This window comes from Mus caroli, chromosome 11 (genome assembly GCF_900094665.2).
Source record: "Mus caroli chromosome 11, CAROLI_EIJ_v1.1, whole genome shotgun sequence".
NCBI lineage: Eukaryota > Metazoa > Chordata > Mammalia > Rodentia > Muridae > Mus > Mus caroli.
In genome coordinates, this window is record NC_034580.1 from 15,997,365 (window position 1) to 16,014,856 (window position 17,492).

The window sequence follows — 17,492 nt, forward strand, 5'->3', positions numbered from 1 at the left end:
AAAAAAAAAAAAACAAGTGTTCTTAAGCCCTGGGATCCAAGTTAGCACCATTCACAAATGTGTGCAACATAATGGATTTTAAAATAAATCTGAAACTAGCCTGGGTTCTAACCCAGCCTGGGCTACAATGAGACTCTGTGTGAGGAAAACACATCAAAGCATGAATACTTCCTAAAATACACTTCTTAGATGATTAGCTCCATGACACACTGCAAAAACCTGAGGTCCATGCAATCCCAGCATTCAGAAGGCAGAGGCAGAGGCAGAGGCAGGAGGACCGTGTAGTACGTATATATCGAGACTGCCTCAGGATGACAGGCTGAGACCCAGGCACACGACATTTTCACATCAAAGAGCTCACAAGTCAGGCAACAAAGATGCGTCCATTGTCTCCATAGTGTGTGTGACAGTTATAACTGTGCTCTATTTTCATAACTCCTAAGCAGCGTCCCAGAGAAACGACACTGTACAAAACATGCTGAGTGATATTCTCAAGATGCTTGAATCTCAAATATGACCTCCACTTTTAATTATATTCTAATTTAATTCTTGCTTTAATTTGCAATATATGGAATCCCTAATAGCTAATCACAGAAACTTAACATAGCAGGAAATACTGAGAAATCATATGTAAACATATTACAATAACTAATACCCATGTTAAGGCCTAGTCTGCTGGGCACACATAAGACCCTAGGTATGATATTCAGCAATATATATATACACATATATATATATATATATATGTGTGTGTGTGTGTAAGTAAAAGTGTGTGTGTGTCGAGGTGACACTAATAAACACAGATGCCCCTTTCCAACCTAATGTATTTTACAGAGGATACTTACTGTATATGACTCAACTAACACTGTGGTCTCTAAGGCCAGCTTCTGCTCCTGCTCAATATTGTAACCCACATAACAAAGTTTTTCCTTAATCATGCGAACTGTCTCAAAATCAGCAGAATGGTTGAAGGCATATCCTCGCAACAGCAGCAGCTGGTGTAAAAAAAATAGCAGTAAATTAATAACCTATGAGAATGAGTTCCACTGAACAAAAGTTAATCTCCTAGAGGATAAAATGGCTCGGAAGGTAAAAAGCACTTGCTATCTATACCCGACAACCTAAGCTCAATCCCAGGAACCAATAGCAAAGCCAATAATGGTATCCTGGGGTGATGCTACAACTCTTGTATAGTGAGTTTTGTAAGTTATTTTATTATTTTAAATTATGTGTATTGTGTGTCTTTGTGTGGATATGTGCCTGAGAGGTCTAGAAGAAGGCATTAGATTTCATGGGAACCAGAGTTACAGGCAATGGTGAGCGGGCCAAGATAGGAACCAAGATGTTTCTCTGCAAGGCAGTATGTGCGCTTGATCACCGAGCCAGCTCTCTAGCCTCTGTCTTTGTATAAGTCAGTAAACAAACTAAAATAAATAAATAAATAAATAAATAAAAATTACTACCTTTTATTATATTTTCTTCTCACTTACCTTGATAAGATACCTGGTAATATCCCTCCCAGCAATATCCAGCCTCCTTGTAAGGTGAGGGAGAGAAAAGCCTTCATATACTGGGCAAATGTGAGTGACACCATCTCCAGAGTCCACTACTACACCAGTCAGTAAACCTGCACAAGAACCAGAAGGTTCGGAGTTAATTCAGAAAAACCAAAGCAAGAACATTCCAAATGTAGTAGATGCCACCCACAAAAAGGTGGCTAGTGAGGCTTAAAGCCAGCATTTCTTTTCTTGTTTTTATTTTTAAAGATTTATTTTATTTTATGAGTATGGGTATTTTGCTTCCATGCATATAGGCGTGCACCACAGGCATGTCTGGTGCCACGGACACCCTGGAACTGAACTGGAGTTACAGACAGTTGTGCGCTGCCATGTAGGTGCTGGGAATTGAACGCAGGTCCTCTGGAAGAGCAGTCAATGCTCCTAACTGCTGAGCCATCTCTCCAGCCCCCATTTCTTCTCGTTTTATTTTTCTCAAGACAGGTCTTTTTATGTATTCCTGGCTGTCCTGGAACTTGCTATATAGACCAGACTGGCCTCATACTCACAGAGATCTCCCTGCCTCTGCCTCTGCCTCTGAGCACCGGGACTAAAGGTGTGTGCCCTAGACTCAGCTTCAGCACTTAATTTCTAGTCACAGATGGCAGGCAGCATTTGCTCCCTGATGACTTTCTTTCTTTGTATTCTACTTACATTTGGTGTGGAGGGGAAGGGAGGGGAACATGCATGCCATATAGTGCGTGTGAAGTCAGAAGACAACATCGGGCGAGTGCAGGGGCTGGTTCTCTCCTGCCACCAAGTGTGGCCAAGGATGGAACTCAGGTTTCAGACTTGGTGCTAAGTGGCATTACCCAAACTCATCTTGCCCTGGTGTTTTTCTTGTGAGATTTTTAGTTCAATCATGTGCTTCTTTAAGAACTTGGGAAGAAAGACCTGCTACAATTTCCTTTACAGCCTAATCACCGAATGCCCTTAAGTAAAACTTTCTAAAATATAATGATTAACTTATGGAATTGTAAAAGGGTTGTAATTCGGCAACATGGCTACTCTGGCTGGAATACAGACATGCCCTTAGCACATACCTTTAATCTAAGAATAAAGGTAAAGTTAGTTTGTAGAAGAAAGCACCTGTGTTTGAAAGCGATGCCTAACTGAGTAGCATCGTGACAAATTAGAGAAAAATTTGGCAGAATAGGGTATGTCCAACTCTCACAAGAAGAGGGAGGTAGGTAATTTGACTGGTCTAGTTATAGAGAGACAGGTTACAGAGAGAGAACAAGGCAGACACAATAAAGACAGAGTGAGCCAGAGAATGAGAAGAAGCCTGAAGATTAGAACTGACTGCCAAAGTTAGTATGAGGCCAAGCAGAACCTGCCAGCCAGAGCTCAGAAAGAACTATAAAGGGTGAGCTTATTCAGCAGTAAGTCTCTGAGGCTGAAAGCTTCTAGGACTAGGACTAGGTCAGCAGAGGGCAGTAAGCCTCAGCGACAATAATGACTACAGGAGAATAAAAATTACATTTATAGGAAACAACTGTGAAAAGTGACTATTAACCCAGTTACAAGACAGTAAGTGAATCTGCTAAGATCACCTGGTCAGGGCTGGTGCTCATACCAGAAACCAGCTTTCAGAAGGCTTGTGATTGAAGAACCAAAAACCCTGTTACCTATCTCAAAAAACCCCAAAACAAGGCCTCTAACAGAGAAAAACTCCACCCCTCATTCTTCTATTTAAAGGATGACTAGAGTTCCTAGACAGCCAGAGCTACACAGTCAGGCACCATCTCAAAACAAAAGAAAAAGGATGCTCACAGTCATCTATTGGATGGAACACAGGGCCCCCAATGGAGAAGCCAGAGAAAGCACCCAAGGAGCTGAAGGGGTCTGCAACCCTATAAGAGGAACAACGATATGAACTAACCAGTACCCCCAGAGCTCATATCTCTAGCTGCATATGTAGCAGAAGATGACCTAGTCGACCATCACTGGGAAGAGAGGCCCCTTGGTATTGCAAACTTTATATGCCCCAGTACAGGGGAATGCCAGGGCCAAGAAGTGGGAGTGGGTGGGTAGGGGAGCAGGGTGGAGGGAGGGTATAGGGAACTTTTGGGGTAGTATTTGAAATGTATATAAAGAAAATATCTAATAAAAAGAAATGTTGTTTTTTCCCCAAAAAAAAGAAAAGAAAAAGAAAAAGACCATCAGCAACAACAAAAGCCTGTGATGGCAAGGTAATGTGTGAGCCTATCCTATGTAAGGCCTAGGTGGGATCCCCAGCCAAAACCCTATAAGCAACAACAGTGACAATGAAAGAAGCTGCCGTATTTCCTGTTTGCCACTGAAAAGATTTATTTTTGTTGTTACTTAAGGCAGAGTCTCAGCCTAGCCAAGAAATCATAATCATACTGCCTCAGCAGCCTGAGCCATGGGGCTACAGACTGGAATCACGGGTGTGCACAGTGTGGGGCATACTCTGTACAACAACCCTGGTGAAGTGGGTTAGCTCTGGACCTCATGTTACAGTGGGAGGAGAGAACCAACCCACAAGGTTGCCCTGACCTCTAAATGTACACGTGGCATTAATATCACTCCCCACCCACAAATACTGCTACTGTTAACAATTGTAATATAGTTATTTTAAAAATATATAGTTTTATTGTGTGTGTGTGTGTGTGTGTGTGCATGTGTGTGTGTACTTGTGTGTATGTGTAGCTGCCATAGTCACAAAGGGGCATGCAGTTACAGGTAATTGTGAGCTACCCAACATGGGTGCTGGGAATCGAACTCAGGATCTCTGGAAGAATAGCAAGTGCTTTTAAGCACTGAGTCATCTCCAACCTACAGCAGTAATAAGTAATAATAATAATGTCATTAAAATACTACTATACTACTACTACACCATCACCATCATTTTGAAGATCTCTTTATGTATGCTCATGAGCACACTCTAGCTGTACAGACGGTTGTGAGCCTTCATTGGGTGTTGGGAACTGATTAGTACCTCTGCTTCGCTCTGGTCGGCCCCGCTCAGGCCCAAAGAGTTATTTATTATTATACATAAGTACACTGTAGCTGTCTTCAGACACACCACAAGAGGGCATCAGATCTCATTATGGGTGGTTGTGAGCCACCATGTGGTTGCTGGGATTTGAACTCAGGACCTTCGGAAGAGCAGTCAGTGCTCTTACCCCCTGAGCCATCTCGCCAGCCCTATTATCATCATTATTATTGATGTTTTGGTTTTGAGAAAGGGTATCTCTGTGTATCCCTGGTTTTGCCTCCTGAGTGCTGTAATTAGAGGTGTGTGCCATCATGGCTAACATTAAAAAAAAAAAAGTTTGAAAAAAGACAAGAGTCAATTCTAAGGGAAAACGCCCTTTCTAGCTGGCATAGTGGAAAGAGCCTATACTCCCAGCACTTGGAAGACAAAAATGACAAGTTTTAGGTCAGGCTGGCACACACCTCTAATCCAGCATTTAGGAGACAGAGGCAAGCAGGACTACCGTGGTCTACACAGCAAGGTCCAGGACAGCCATGGCTATACACAGTGAAACCCTGACTAAAAATAAAATAGTTGTAAGTCATCCTGGGTTTTACTGGGAGTTGAAGGCCAGCCAGGGCTACATGAAACATTATTTCAAAAATAATGGGAAAAAGAGAACTTCTAAGAACTCACAGTAATACATGTGTGCATACCACAGCACACATGTAGCGAGCAGAGGACAATTTTGTAGTCAGATCTCTCTTTCCACCCTTATGTAGAAACCAGAGAATTAAACTTATTTACCTGGCAAGCCATTTGGCAAGCCCGTTTTAACTCACATTCTAAAACTAGAATATATTTTTTGTTACTTTCTCATCTCTCTCCGTTTCATTTTCTTATTATATAAATTTGCCTATAGACATATCACCATAACTATGCTTACTCTCATTTTCTTAAATAAATTTGCATGTTTATCTTTGACAAACATAAATTCATAAACATCCCTATTTTAAATTGAAACAATCTGTTCCCCACTGATGCCTCATCAAACCACTATTTTTCAATCCTGACCTCCCAAGAAGATACTGTCTGGCCATCTGTGTGTCTCAATCCTGACCTCCCAAGAAGATACTGTCTGGTCATCTGTGTGTCTCAATCCTGATCTCCCAAAGAAGATACTGTCTGGTCATCTGTGTGTCCTCGGGAACTCGCAGGGGACTGAGGGTTGGCACTGACTGTCTTCCTCAAGTGCTCTCCACCTTACTGTGTTTTGAAAGATTTATTTGCTTGTTTATTTCTGTATGTCTCTGTACCTGGATGCATCAGGTAGGTATTCTCTTGTATCTCTCTCTACCTACTCTTGGGTTTCTTCCTGAACTGGCTGGTGTTTCCTGTAGTAATTTGGAAGCCAGCAAGCCCCAGCACTCCTCCTGACTTCACATCTATCAGAGCTGTGGTTAGAAGGATGCGTGGCTTTACATGGGTGCTGGTGTCTGACATCATGTTCTTGTGAGTTTAACCACTAAGCTAATTCTCCAGCACTCACTTTTCCTTACTGAACCTGAAGCTACCAACAAGGACTCAATCTTGACCTCTCGAGTACTGGGATTACAGGCCTACCGGTATGGTTGTGCATGGCTTTTATGCGGGTGCTGGGGATCTCAACTAAGGGCCTCAAGCTTTAGAGGCTAGCATATAGCCACTGTCCTATCTCTCCAGCCCTGAAGACTTCCTATTGGAATAAGAGAAACAGAACTCTTTAGTCATCATTTCTAGTGCCATACCCTTTTGTCACTGGGTTGTGTCTTTTAATTTCCTGCTCTTTCCACTCAAACCTCCACTCGAGATTTCCCAATTCCAATTAATCTCTTCTATCCACCCAGACTAGACCATGCAGATAGAAACCCCTTCCTAAAACATCAGGTCACTTCTTATTAAAAAAAATTTTCTACAGGTTGGAATGGTTAAAATTTCTCTTTATCGTGTATTTGTGTGAGCATGTGTGTGCACATGAGTATAGTGCCTATGGAGACCAGAAAAGGGCACCCACCCAGTCTCCTGGAGCTAGAGTTGTATATGCTCGTAAGCTGTCCGACCTGGGAGCTGGGAACTGAAATCAGGTCCTTTGCAAGAACAGCAAGTGTTCTTAACCATAAAGATATCTCTCTTCTTTTTTTCTGAAAACATTAGCCACTAAGTTAGAAAGAAGCATGGCTTTTAGTTATTTCATTAATTTTACTGGGCTACTGCTTCTCAAAGTTAAGGAGTTAATAGTTACATAAAAATGGCCAAATACAGCCTGGTGGTGGTGGTGCACATCTTAATCCTAGCACTTGAGAGACAGAGACAGGTAGGTCTCTGAGTTTGAGGCCAGGTTACACAGAAAAACCATCTTGAACCCCCTGCTCCCCCACCCCCCGCAAAAAAGAAGCAGCAGCAGCAACAAAATATAAGTAATTAAGATAGGCTATCTCCTCACTTGTCAGAGATTAATTTATAAGTGTTACTAGGAAAATATATTAACATCAGTTTTCCTAAAAATTACTTTAGGGTAGCTAGAGAGATGGCTCCATATTTACTGCTCTTGTAGGACCCACATAGGGTCTCAACATCTACGATGTAACTCACAACTGTCAGTAACTCTAGTTACAGATCTGGTGCTCCCTTCTGTACACCAGGCATGTACACAGAGCACATACATACATGCAACAAAACACTGACATATATAAAATAACTCATCCTTACCCAACATGGATCTCTCATTACAGGTTCAAGGTTAGACCTTTTAAACTTCCCAAAATTGATGTTTATAAAAGTATTTATACAAGTTAATAAATTCTTTAACTTTAATTTTATGTGCATGGGTCTTTTGTTTGCATGTTCACTACTTGTGTGCCTAGTGCCTGTATAGGACATAAGTGGACATCAGATCCTGAAACTAGAGTTACATATGGCTGTGTGCCACCACATAAATGCTAGGAATTTAACTCAAACCCTCTGGGAAATCAGCCAGTAAATCCCTCTGCAAGTTCTATTTTAAAATGAAGACTGGGTGGACGAAGGGAAGAAGGGGAAACGAAGCTTGTGGTGTGGGTCAGGGGTGTAAGTGCTTCCTGCCCAACCTGAGGACCTGAGTTTGATCTCTGAAACTGCCATGGCACAGAGAACTGACTCCTCCTGTTGTCCACCTATCCACATGAAATGCTATGGTACATATATGCAGGTGCTCATACACAAATAAACAAATTTCAAGAAGTAAAATTATCTAGATGTGGACTTATCAAGAGAAACATTTTTTCCCTCTCTTGACAGAACATGTGATTTTTTCCCGTGAAAAATTACAGCTAGACTATTATCACCTTAAGAGCAAAGAAACTGTGTCTATCTCACTTAGAAACATTTTCTACATCAAATAGAATATAAGACATATAGTTCCAGGACTCAGGAGGCAAAAGCAGGTGGATGTCTGTGAGTTCAAGCCAGCCTGGTTTATACAGCAAGTTTCTGGATAGCCAGGGCTTTATAGTGAGACCCTGGACTGTGTCTCAAACAACAACAACTCCCATCCAAAAAGAAAACTCAAAAATTAATTTCCTGTTAAGAGCACTATAGAGAAACTACATGCATTCTGTTCCCCAGCACCACATGGCAGTTTTCAATAATCTATAACTCCAGTTCCAGAGGAGCTGACACCTCTTCTGACCTTTGCAGACTTGCGAATGTTGACATGGTGTGTTTGCACACGTGCACACATGCACACAAAACCAAGTAAACATTAAAAAATGTCCTCAAGTGCCTTCTAAATAAATACCTATATTTAATACTATAATTTAAAACAAAGACAAAGCCTTTGTTTTAAATTATAGTATTAGGCAGGCGGATTTCTGAGTTCAAAGCCAGCCTGGTCTACAAAGTGAGTTCGAGGACAGCCAGGGCTACACAGAGAAACCCTGTCTCGAAAAAACAAAAAACAAAANAAAACAAAAACAAAGGCAGGAACAGTTCATCCAGGTGTGCTGATGCACACCCTCATGAGGCTGAGGCAGGATAGCATCTAGGAGTTTAAGACTAGCATGGTTTACACAGTGAGTTCCAGATAGCCAAGGGTATACAGGAAGACTCTTGTCTCAAAAAAGTAAATCAAGTATGCATTTTTACTAACCTACATGTAGAATTATGGAGCTCATAATAAAATTGATCTCTTAAAGTTACAAAAGAACCACTTGAAACAAAAGAATACAATCCTTACCAGTGTGTGCCACACACTGAGAATTCAGGTAACTCCTCCTTTAGGAAGACTCTTTGATATGCTAAATCAAAATTATGTTCCTGAATCTTTCCAGTTAAGAACTTTCTTGAGGTACCTTTATACTTTAAACGCCAAAGATTCCTTTGAACACATTGAAAACCCTATAAATGCTCAGCTATGTTTTGTTGAATTATAAGACCATCAAAATCCAAAGAGCTCTTCCCATGTGGGAAATGTTTTGTGCTAAATAGACAGGGAGAGAGACTGGCAAGATGGCTCACCACATAAAGATGCATGCCACCAAACCTGATGATCTGAGTTTAACACCTGTATCTATGTAGCATAAGAAAAGAAATCTATTCCTTCAAGTTGTCCTCTATCCTACATATGGATGCAGATGTCCGCTCACATGAGCACACACACACAAATAAGGGGCTGGAGAAATGGTTCAGTGGTTGACAGCACTTGATACTCTTGCTAAGAACCCAAAGTCTGGCTCCTAATCCCCACATCAGGTGACTCACAGCTGCCTACATTTTCCAGCTCCAGAAGATCCAAAGCTCTCTTTGACCTCTGTGGGCACTGGCACAACATGTGCATATACACAAATACATAAAACAAAGGACAGTGAGGGCAGATGCTAATGACATTATCAAAAGAACCCATACAGACCCATGAAGTGTCATCAATACGGCTGCAGATGCCTAAACATGACCGGAACAAAGATGACACCAAGAGACATAGTAATGTGGAAAGGGGGAAAATGTATGAGGCTTCCATTCTAGTCAAAGAATTACAGGAAACTAAGGAATGATGCACCGCTGAAATGGTCCTTCCCAAAGAACACACCAACTGGTTATACAATACCAAATAAAAACATATATACAGCCGGGCGTGGTGGCGCACGCCTTTAATCCCAGCACTCGGGAGGCAGAGGCAGGCGGATTTCTGAGTTCGAGGCCAGCCTGGTCTACAAAGTGAGTTCCAGGACAGCCAGAGCTACACAGAGAAACCCTGTCTCGAAAAACCAAAAAACAAAAAAAAACCAAAAAAACATATATACAAGTAACAAATGCAGACTGAGCAAGCTGTATTTATATATTAAGGAACACACACAACAACAACAAAGAAAAAAGAACAACAACAAAGAAAAAAGTGGGGCAGTGGTGGCACACGCCTCTGATCCCAGCACTTAGGAAGCAGAACTCTATAGGCCAGGTTGATCTATAGTGAGTTCCAGGATAAGCCATGGCTACACAGAGAAATGTTGTTTTGAAAAACAAGGGAGAGAGGAAAGGAAGGAGAGAGGGAGGGAGGGAGGGATGGAGGGAGGGGGAAAGAGAAGAGGCCATGGATCTGAGAAACAAAAGGGAATACATGAGAAGGGTTGGAGGAGGAAAGGGAAGGGGGAAATGATATAACTATTTCAAAACCTGAATTAGAGAGAGAGAGAGAGAGAGACTGAGAACAGTTTCTCTCATTAAAACTGACTCATTAGGAATGTGTTCCAAGATGTTTCCTCCCCAGCTTACTGTGCAGTTGACTAGTACATGTGCTTCTGTTTTCTATATAGATATAGGGTTTCACCAGGGAGCACTAGCTGGTCTACAACTCACTGTACAGATGAGGTTCACCTGGAACTCACAGCCATCTATATGCCTTTGCCTCCCTCACAGCTGCTGGATGACCAGTAAGATTTGTGTGTGGTGTCTTGGTTACTGTTGCTGTGATTGAACACCATGACCAAAGACAGCTTGGAGAGAAAAGGCTTTATTTGGCTCACTGCTCATCATCAAAGAAAGTAAAGGCAGGAACTCATGGCAGGAACCTGGAGGCAGGAACCCATCCAGAGGCCATGGAAGAATGCTGCTTACTGACTTGCTCCCCCAACCCTCTCTCCTTCTTATTCTGCGTAGCCGTGGCTGTTTTGGAACTCACTCTGTAGACCAGGCTAGCCTCAAACTCAAGAGATCTTCCAACATCTGCACAGAGCGCTGGGACTAAAGGCGAGCACCACCCAGCTTCAGCTTTTCTTAGAGAACCCAGGACCCCCAGCCCAGGGTTGGCACCACACACAATGAGCTGCTACCCTAACCCCAATCAATCACTAATTTAAAAAATCCCCTATAGGCTTTGCCTCTAGCCCCATCTTATAGAAGCATTATTAATTTTTTCCAGATAAGATTTCTCTGTGTAGCCCTGGCTATCCTAGAACTCTCTCTGTAGACCAGGCTGGCCTTGATCTCAGAGATCCACCTGCCTTTGCCTCCCAAATTCTGAGATTAAAGGGGTGGGTCACCATTTTCTTAACTGAGGTTCTCTCATTTATCAAGATGACATAAAGCTACCCAGCACACTAATTCTTTGAAAACTTTAAAGCAAGCAAGCAAGCAAACAAACGAATAAATCAAGCCAATTCTGAGGACAAATTCTGTTTACTTTCAATAAAGGTTTTACTTTAATTTATTCGTATTTTGTGTATGGAGGTGTTGCCTACATGTGTGTCTATGTACTACATGCCTGCAAGTGCCCAAGGAGGCCAGAAAAGGACAGCAGAACTGAAATTACAGTTGTGAGCCACTTCAAGGTGCTGGGAATTAAACCTGGGCCGTCTGGAAGAAAAGCCAGTGTTCTTAATTAATGAGGCATCTCTAGTCTCTCAGTGTATCAAATGATGAAATAGTTTAAAAGAATAAAATACAATATTTTTTAAAAACCTGATGTCACTTTCAGCCTAGATTCTTATTTAATGAAGTGCATGTAATGGCACTGTTGTGACAAATGACAAAGATTGTAGCTGTGGGCTGGGCAAGAGGCTCAGGAGGTACAGTGCTTGCTACACAAGCATGAAGACCTGAGTGTGGATCCCCATCATCTACATAACAACCAGGGATAGCAACACAGGCTTGCAATGTCCACGCTGGAGAGTGCAGACAGGAGGCTCCTGGAGGCTTATGACCAGTCATGCTAGTCAGCCAGTGGACTCCAGGTTACTAGCGAAAGAAGCTGACTTTAAAAAGGAAGTAGAGAATGAGAAAGATAGCTGGCATCAACCTCTAGCTTCCCAAGTATACATCCCTATACACACATGCATATGGCACATACACAGAGACAGACACATAGAAGTGTAAGGTTCTAGCAAGATTTTGCTGAAAGGACCCAAATATAGCTGTCTCTTGTGAGACTATGCCGGGGCCTAGCAAACACAGAAGTGGATGCTCACAGTCAGCTATTGGATGGAACACAGGGCCCCCAATGGAGGAGCTAGAGAAAGTACCCAAGGAGCTAAAGGGAACTGCAACCCCATAGGTGGAACATTATTATGAACTAACCAGTACCCCAGAGCTCTTGACTCTAGCTGCATTTGTATCAAAAGATGGCCTAGCCGGCCATCACTGGAAAGAGAGGCCCATTGGACTTGCAAACTTTATATGCCCCAATATAGGGGAATGCCAGGGCCAAAAGAATGGGAATGGGTGGGTAGGGAAGTGGGGGGGCGTGTGGGGGACTTTTGGGATAGCATTGGAAATGTAATTGAGGAAAATATGTAATAAAAAAATATTAAAAATTAGAAAAAAAAAGAAGTGTAAGGTTTTGAAGAGGGACTATATAGAAGTAATGGACTTCTCAGGTTTGGTTTGTTTGTCTGATTAAATTTTATTTACTTTAACCTTATCTGTAACAATGTTTACCTGAATGTGTGTCTGTGTACCAGGTGCATTAAGTGCCCTCCCACTGGAACCTCTGGAACCAGAGTCACAGACAGAGGGCTGTGAGCCTCCATGTATCCACACAGAGGAACCTGAGTCCTTCACAAGAACTCACTTAACCACTGAGTCAACTCTCCAGCTCCCCAGTAATGGACTTTGGTGACAAATTAGATTTCTGTGGCATATAGTATTTGCTGAATTAATTTTCCTAACAGTTAAGCTTACTTTACTTACCTTGAGCATACAAAGTCAGAACTGCCTGGATGGCTACATACACACCAGAAAACTGGTAAGTTTCAAACATTACCTGAAAATGGAAAGAGAAGGAAAAGAGGGAGGTGGTTTATAGAGAAAACTCTATACACATTTATTTATTTCCTTCATGCTCGAAATACAGATCAGTTGATTTAGGTGCCACCAAAGGACCCTGAGCATCCATTCTAACCAGTTCTTCTTGCCCTTATAAAGCCTACCTCTACCTCAGTTATTAGGGCAGAGTTCTGGATACTAATATGCCTGCATGCAAGCACATATAAACATCTGAGTTGAGTCTTGGATCATTTGTAAGTGCTTCAAAGCAAAGACTTCTGAATATACTATAGTCAGTGGCTAACCAGTATGAAAGAAAGCATCACACAAAATTTAGTAAACTGACACTGCAAACAAACAAACAAACACCTGCCTGGGACCAGCAAGATTACTCAGCCAGTACAGGCGCTTAGGACCCACACAGTGGAAAGAGAAAACTGATTCTCACAGGTGTCCTTTCACCTGCAGATACACAGGGTGGTGCTCATTTGTGCCTGTGCACTCTCACATATACACACAGACAAAAGCATCAATGTAAAAAGAAGTCAGATTAAAGAAATAAAAAGACATATCTTAGGACTAGAGAAATGGCTCAGCAGCTAAAGTTCAATCTCCAGAACCCACATGGTAGAGGGAAAAAAAACTCCCCACAAATTGTCCATCCATGGATACTCAAGTGTGCACATGCACCTATACATAAACACACACCAAATAAATGAAGAAAAAAGAAAAAGAAAGAAATATCTGCTTATTTCCCCCAAGCAGGGTCAAAACTGGCTCTACCTCCCCATCCCCAACCCCAGCAATTAAAAACAAATAATAAAAGAAATAGGACTGGGGATGTTTGTAATTCAGTAGAAGAGCTCTTTCTAGCTTGAATGGAACTCTGGGTGTGATTCCCTAGCAGTGGGCTGGCTGGCTGGCCAGCCGGATGGCTGAATGGATGGCTGGAAAAATGAGGTGAAGACAAACATTAAAATACTAAGTTGTCAGATGCAAAGGTGGCTCAGCTGCCCAGCCCACTGCCTCTATTTGAGTCCAGATTGTAACCCCTTCACAATGAACTACACTGGAGGGAGAAGGCATTTTCTTGGGCCCGCTCTGGTCACACCTGTGCTCATTCTCTGCACCCAAGTCAATTGAGTAGACCTTGAATGCTGTGTTCTGTTCATCCACTTAAGCAACCACTGAATATCTAGATATCGATAACTGATTGCAATGATAACTATACAGAACTTCAGTTTTACAACTTTGGAATACAACTTCATCAATTAACTTGACCTTCTAACATTCTATTCCAGCATCTATTTAATAAGGAAGTTGCTGCTGCTGTGTAGGCATATATCAACAAAATGAAAAGTCCTCCAAAGTCTGTTATTAAATGAGGACTCCAGCTCTCCTGCCTGCCCTTACCTCAATAGCTTTCAATCTCTTCTACAGGCCCTGCCTTCTTACCACTTTCTCCTCTCACTGCTTTGTGAAAAGCACCCTCTCTAGATTCCAAAGACTTTTAAGTTTTTATCTTGAATTCCACTCTATTTTCCTGAACTCTTTGTTCATACACATGTACACACACACACACACACACACACACATGTATTGAGGTCCTTATTAAACATCTGCATAGAAGTGACACACACACACGTATTGTCACTTCTATGCAGATGTTTAATAAGGACCTCAAACTTGAACATATCTAAAATAAACTCTTCCTGATCACTGCCTTAAATCGCATTCTGCTATTCTCAGCTTTTTCCTCATTCCTTCTAATTACTCAAACGAAAACTTTCTCCAAGTGCCCCCTGTATTTAAACCATAAAAAAATCCTTTAGGCCTACCTCCTTCAAAGTAAACTAACAATCTGGTATTTCTCACATTTCTACTGCCACTCCTGATCTTACCCATCATGATCTTTCATGTACATACTGTCAAAGTCTCTAAATTGGTGTCTCTTCTGCCGTCTCCCTGTGGCACACTCACGGCAAACTCTAAACCTTAGCTACGGCAGCCCCCTCCTGCCCGCACTGCCCCAGGCCAGCTCCTACAAGAAACCAACAAGGTACTACTACTACTTACTCTAGCTTGTTTCTTCAGCCATCCCCTTCCTAGGCCTCCAGCCATAACAGCCGCTTGCCTGCTCTCAAGTATACAGATGCCATGCTAGCTCTTCTCTCTGCTTTGGAATGCCCTTTCCCTGCTACCCAGCAGCGTCCTTAGCCTGTCTTTATTAAACAGCACTGTCACATGAAAGACTTACCACCACAACTTCTCACGCTCCTAACGTCACTATTGTCCCACTAGGTCAACTGCTTTCTACTACTTAACTACTTAACTCAACCACCTAACTTAGGGAGAGAAGAGTGGTCTCATCTACTAGCACACACATGTTCACTGTCCCTAATCCAAAATGCTGGGGACCAGAGAGAGACTTCTGCTTTTAGATTTTGTAATATTTGCTCATTTACATTTACCAGCTCATTTACATTTACCCTTACTCCAAAACTCCAAAATCTACAATGCTCCAAAATTCAGTTTCATGTGCATCATTAACATGGTCTTCAGATTTCAGATGAGTACATGGAAAATAATCAGGATCTAGGGCAAAACAATTGCTTTACTTATCCTTTGCAGCAGAAGCAGCAAGAAGAAAAAAACTGATTTAACATTCTATCACAGAGATACACATGGATATTATGCTAGCCAATCAAAACTTACCTCTACAATCTTCTCTCTGTTTTTGGTTGGATTCATGGGAGGTTCTGTAAGTAAAATCTTGCAGTTCCTGGTGTCTATATTGAGTTTCTCTGGTCCAAATGTGTAGTCCCACAGGTGCTTCATGTCATCCCAATTCCGCACGATGCCATTCTCCATAGGGTAGTTCACTTCCAACATGGAACGCAGCTCACTTGCCTCATCACCAACCATAAGGTCCTACAAGATGAGATATGGAAGCTTTAAAATGGTCAAAACTTTACATAAAGAAGTTTTAGAAAATGATATTCCTGTAGCTCAGAAAACTCAGGAATGATTCAATTTTAAACTTTCTGGAACTTGCAGATCAAGTTTTTTTACTTAAAAGTTAAAAATCTTTTCTTTCAAGACCAGCTTACAAAGTTAAATCAATATTTTATATACTATGTGTTTAAATCAATAAATTGACCTTACCTTTAATACATGTTTCCAAAAGAAGAGCATTAGCACAAATAAAACCCATATTTTCATATTTTGAAGGGTTTGTATGAGGTTTCATCTGTTTCTTTTGCTCAAATGTTCAAAAAAATAAGTCCTGTGACATGTGAAATAGCACATCAGGGGGAAACTTGAGAAATGCTCAATGCACACAAGCACAGTTCTTTCCTATCAAAATGATTTATAGAAATGTAGATGCAAAAACCATGATTCTATAAATCTATAACAATGCATCATACACATACATATACACCCAATTAACAAACTTCACAAATGTCTATATGTGTATGAATTAAAACAGCTCTTTTAGAGTTATCTCATGGGCAACATTTTTAATCTTGAAGTATAATATTGAAAATCAATGCTATCTTTCATAAAGCCCAATACTCACAATCTGTCTCCAATGAGAGCATATTTAAAGTTACCCACATTTAAATTAAAAAAAAAAACTTTGTATGTATAACAATGCAAGCAATATTCTAATATTTAAATATTTTAGAAATAGACCTCTGTTGATGAATCCAATTAGAAATTAGTACCAGAAAAAGCTACTATTTGGTGTATAAAACAAGTTCAAATTATGGGGAAATAAAGGGAAAAAATGACAAAGCCAACATGAGAAGATGTAAACAAAACTTCAAAAAATTATGAACTTTAAGGGTGGGGATATATCTCTAGTGGTAAGAGTGCTTGCTTAGCATGTGTAAGTGCTTGCTTAGCATGGTATGAAAGTATACTTGTTAATAGCCAAAGTAGCATATAGATTTCTTCCCTATTTTATATTAAATGTTCAGCACATACAGTTATGTTAAACAGGTTTTACAGGCCCCTCCATATACCTGTACCTAGATTCCAGTATTAATATTTATTATTCTCTGGGTTCAATCTGTAGCACTGGGGAAAAGAAAAAATTAGAACTAGAAATGTTCCAGAAAAGTAATTTTAACCTTGAAAGCCAGGATGGAGAGCCTATTAAAGACAGATTTCTGGAAAATACAATAATGGCAAAAGGAAAGCAGAGTTCACTACAACCTTCTGTTGCAACCAACTCCTTATAAAGTCAATTCCCCCAAGCCAACACTCAAGTTTCTTGACTCTCAGCTGTTCAGACTGGAAAGGCAAAGCTGGAAAGTTCTATACTGTGAACTCTGGGTAAAGGCATGCATGGGGAAGTTTACTACTATCTGTTAACTTATAACACAGCAAAACAAATAAAACCAAGGCATTTTGATGGAAGAGTAGGTATGTAATTACCCAGAATGATAAACGTTTTTGAGACGGGGCCCATCTACGGTAGCCCTGGCTGTCCTGGAACTCTCCATGTAGACCAGGCTAACCTCAAACACACAGAGATCTGCCTGCCTCTGCCTCCCAAGTGTTAGGATTAAAGTGGGATTAAAGGTGTGCCTTTCTAAACCACTACACCTGGCTTAGAATAATAAATATTAATACTGGAATCTAGGTACAGGTATATGGAGGGGCCTGTAAAACCTGTTTAACATAACTGTATGTGCTGAACATTTAATATAAAATAG

At 41.1% G+C, this 17,492-nt stretch overlaps 1 protein-coding gene across 2 annotated transcripts in view; it reads right to left on the reverse strand.

Annotated features, from left to right (window-relative positions):
• Positions 1-17,492, reverse strand: part of Actr2 (actin related protein 2) — a 49,698-nt gene that overhangs the window by 16,465 nt on the left and 15,741 nt on the right. For both annotated transcript variants that reach the window (XM_021177502.1, XM_029483584.1), the window contains 4 exons: positions 15,484-15,699; positions 12,694-12,766; positions 1,491-1,627; positions 846-995 (listed from right to left, as the gene is read on the reverse strand). In XM_021177502.1, the coding sequence (XP_021033161.1) occupies positions 846-995; positions 1,491-1,627; positions 12,694-12,766; positions 15,484-15,699 (576 nt within the window). The remainder of the gene's footprint in view (positions 1-845; positions 996-1,490; positions 1,628-12,693; positions 12,767-15,483; positions 15,700-17,492) is intronic.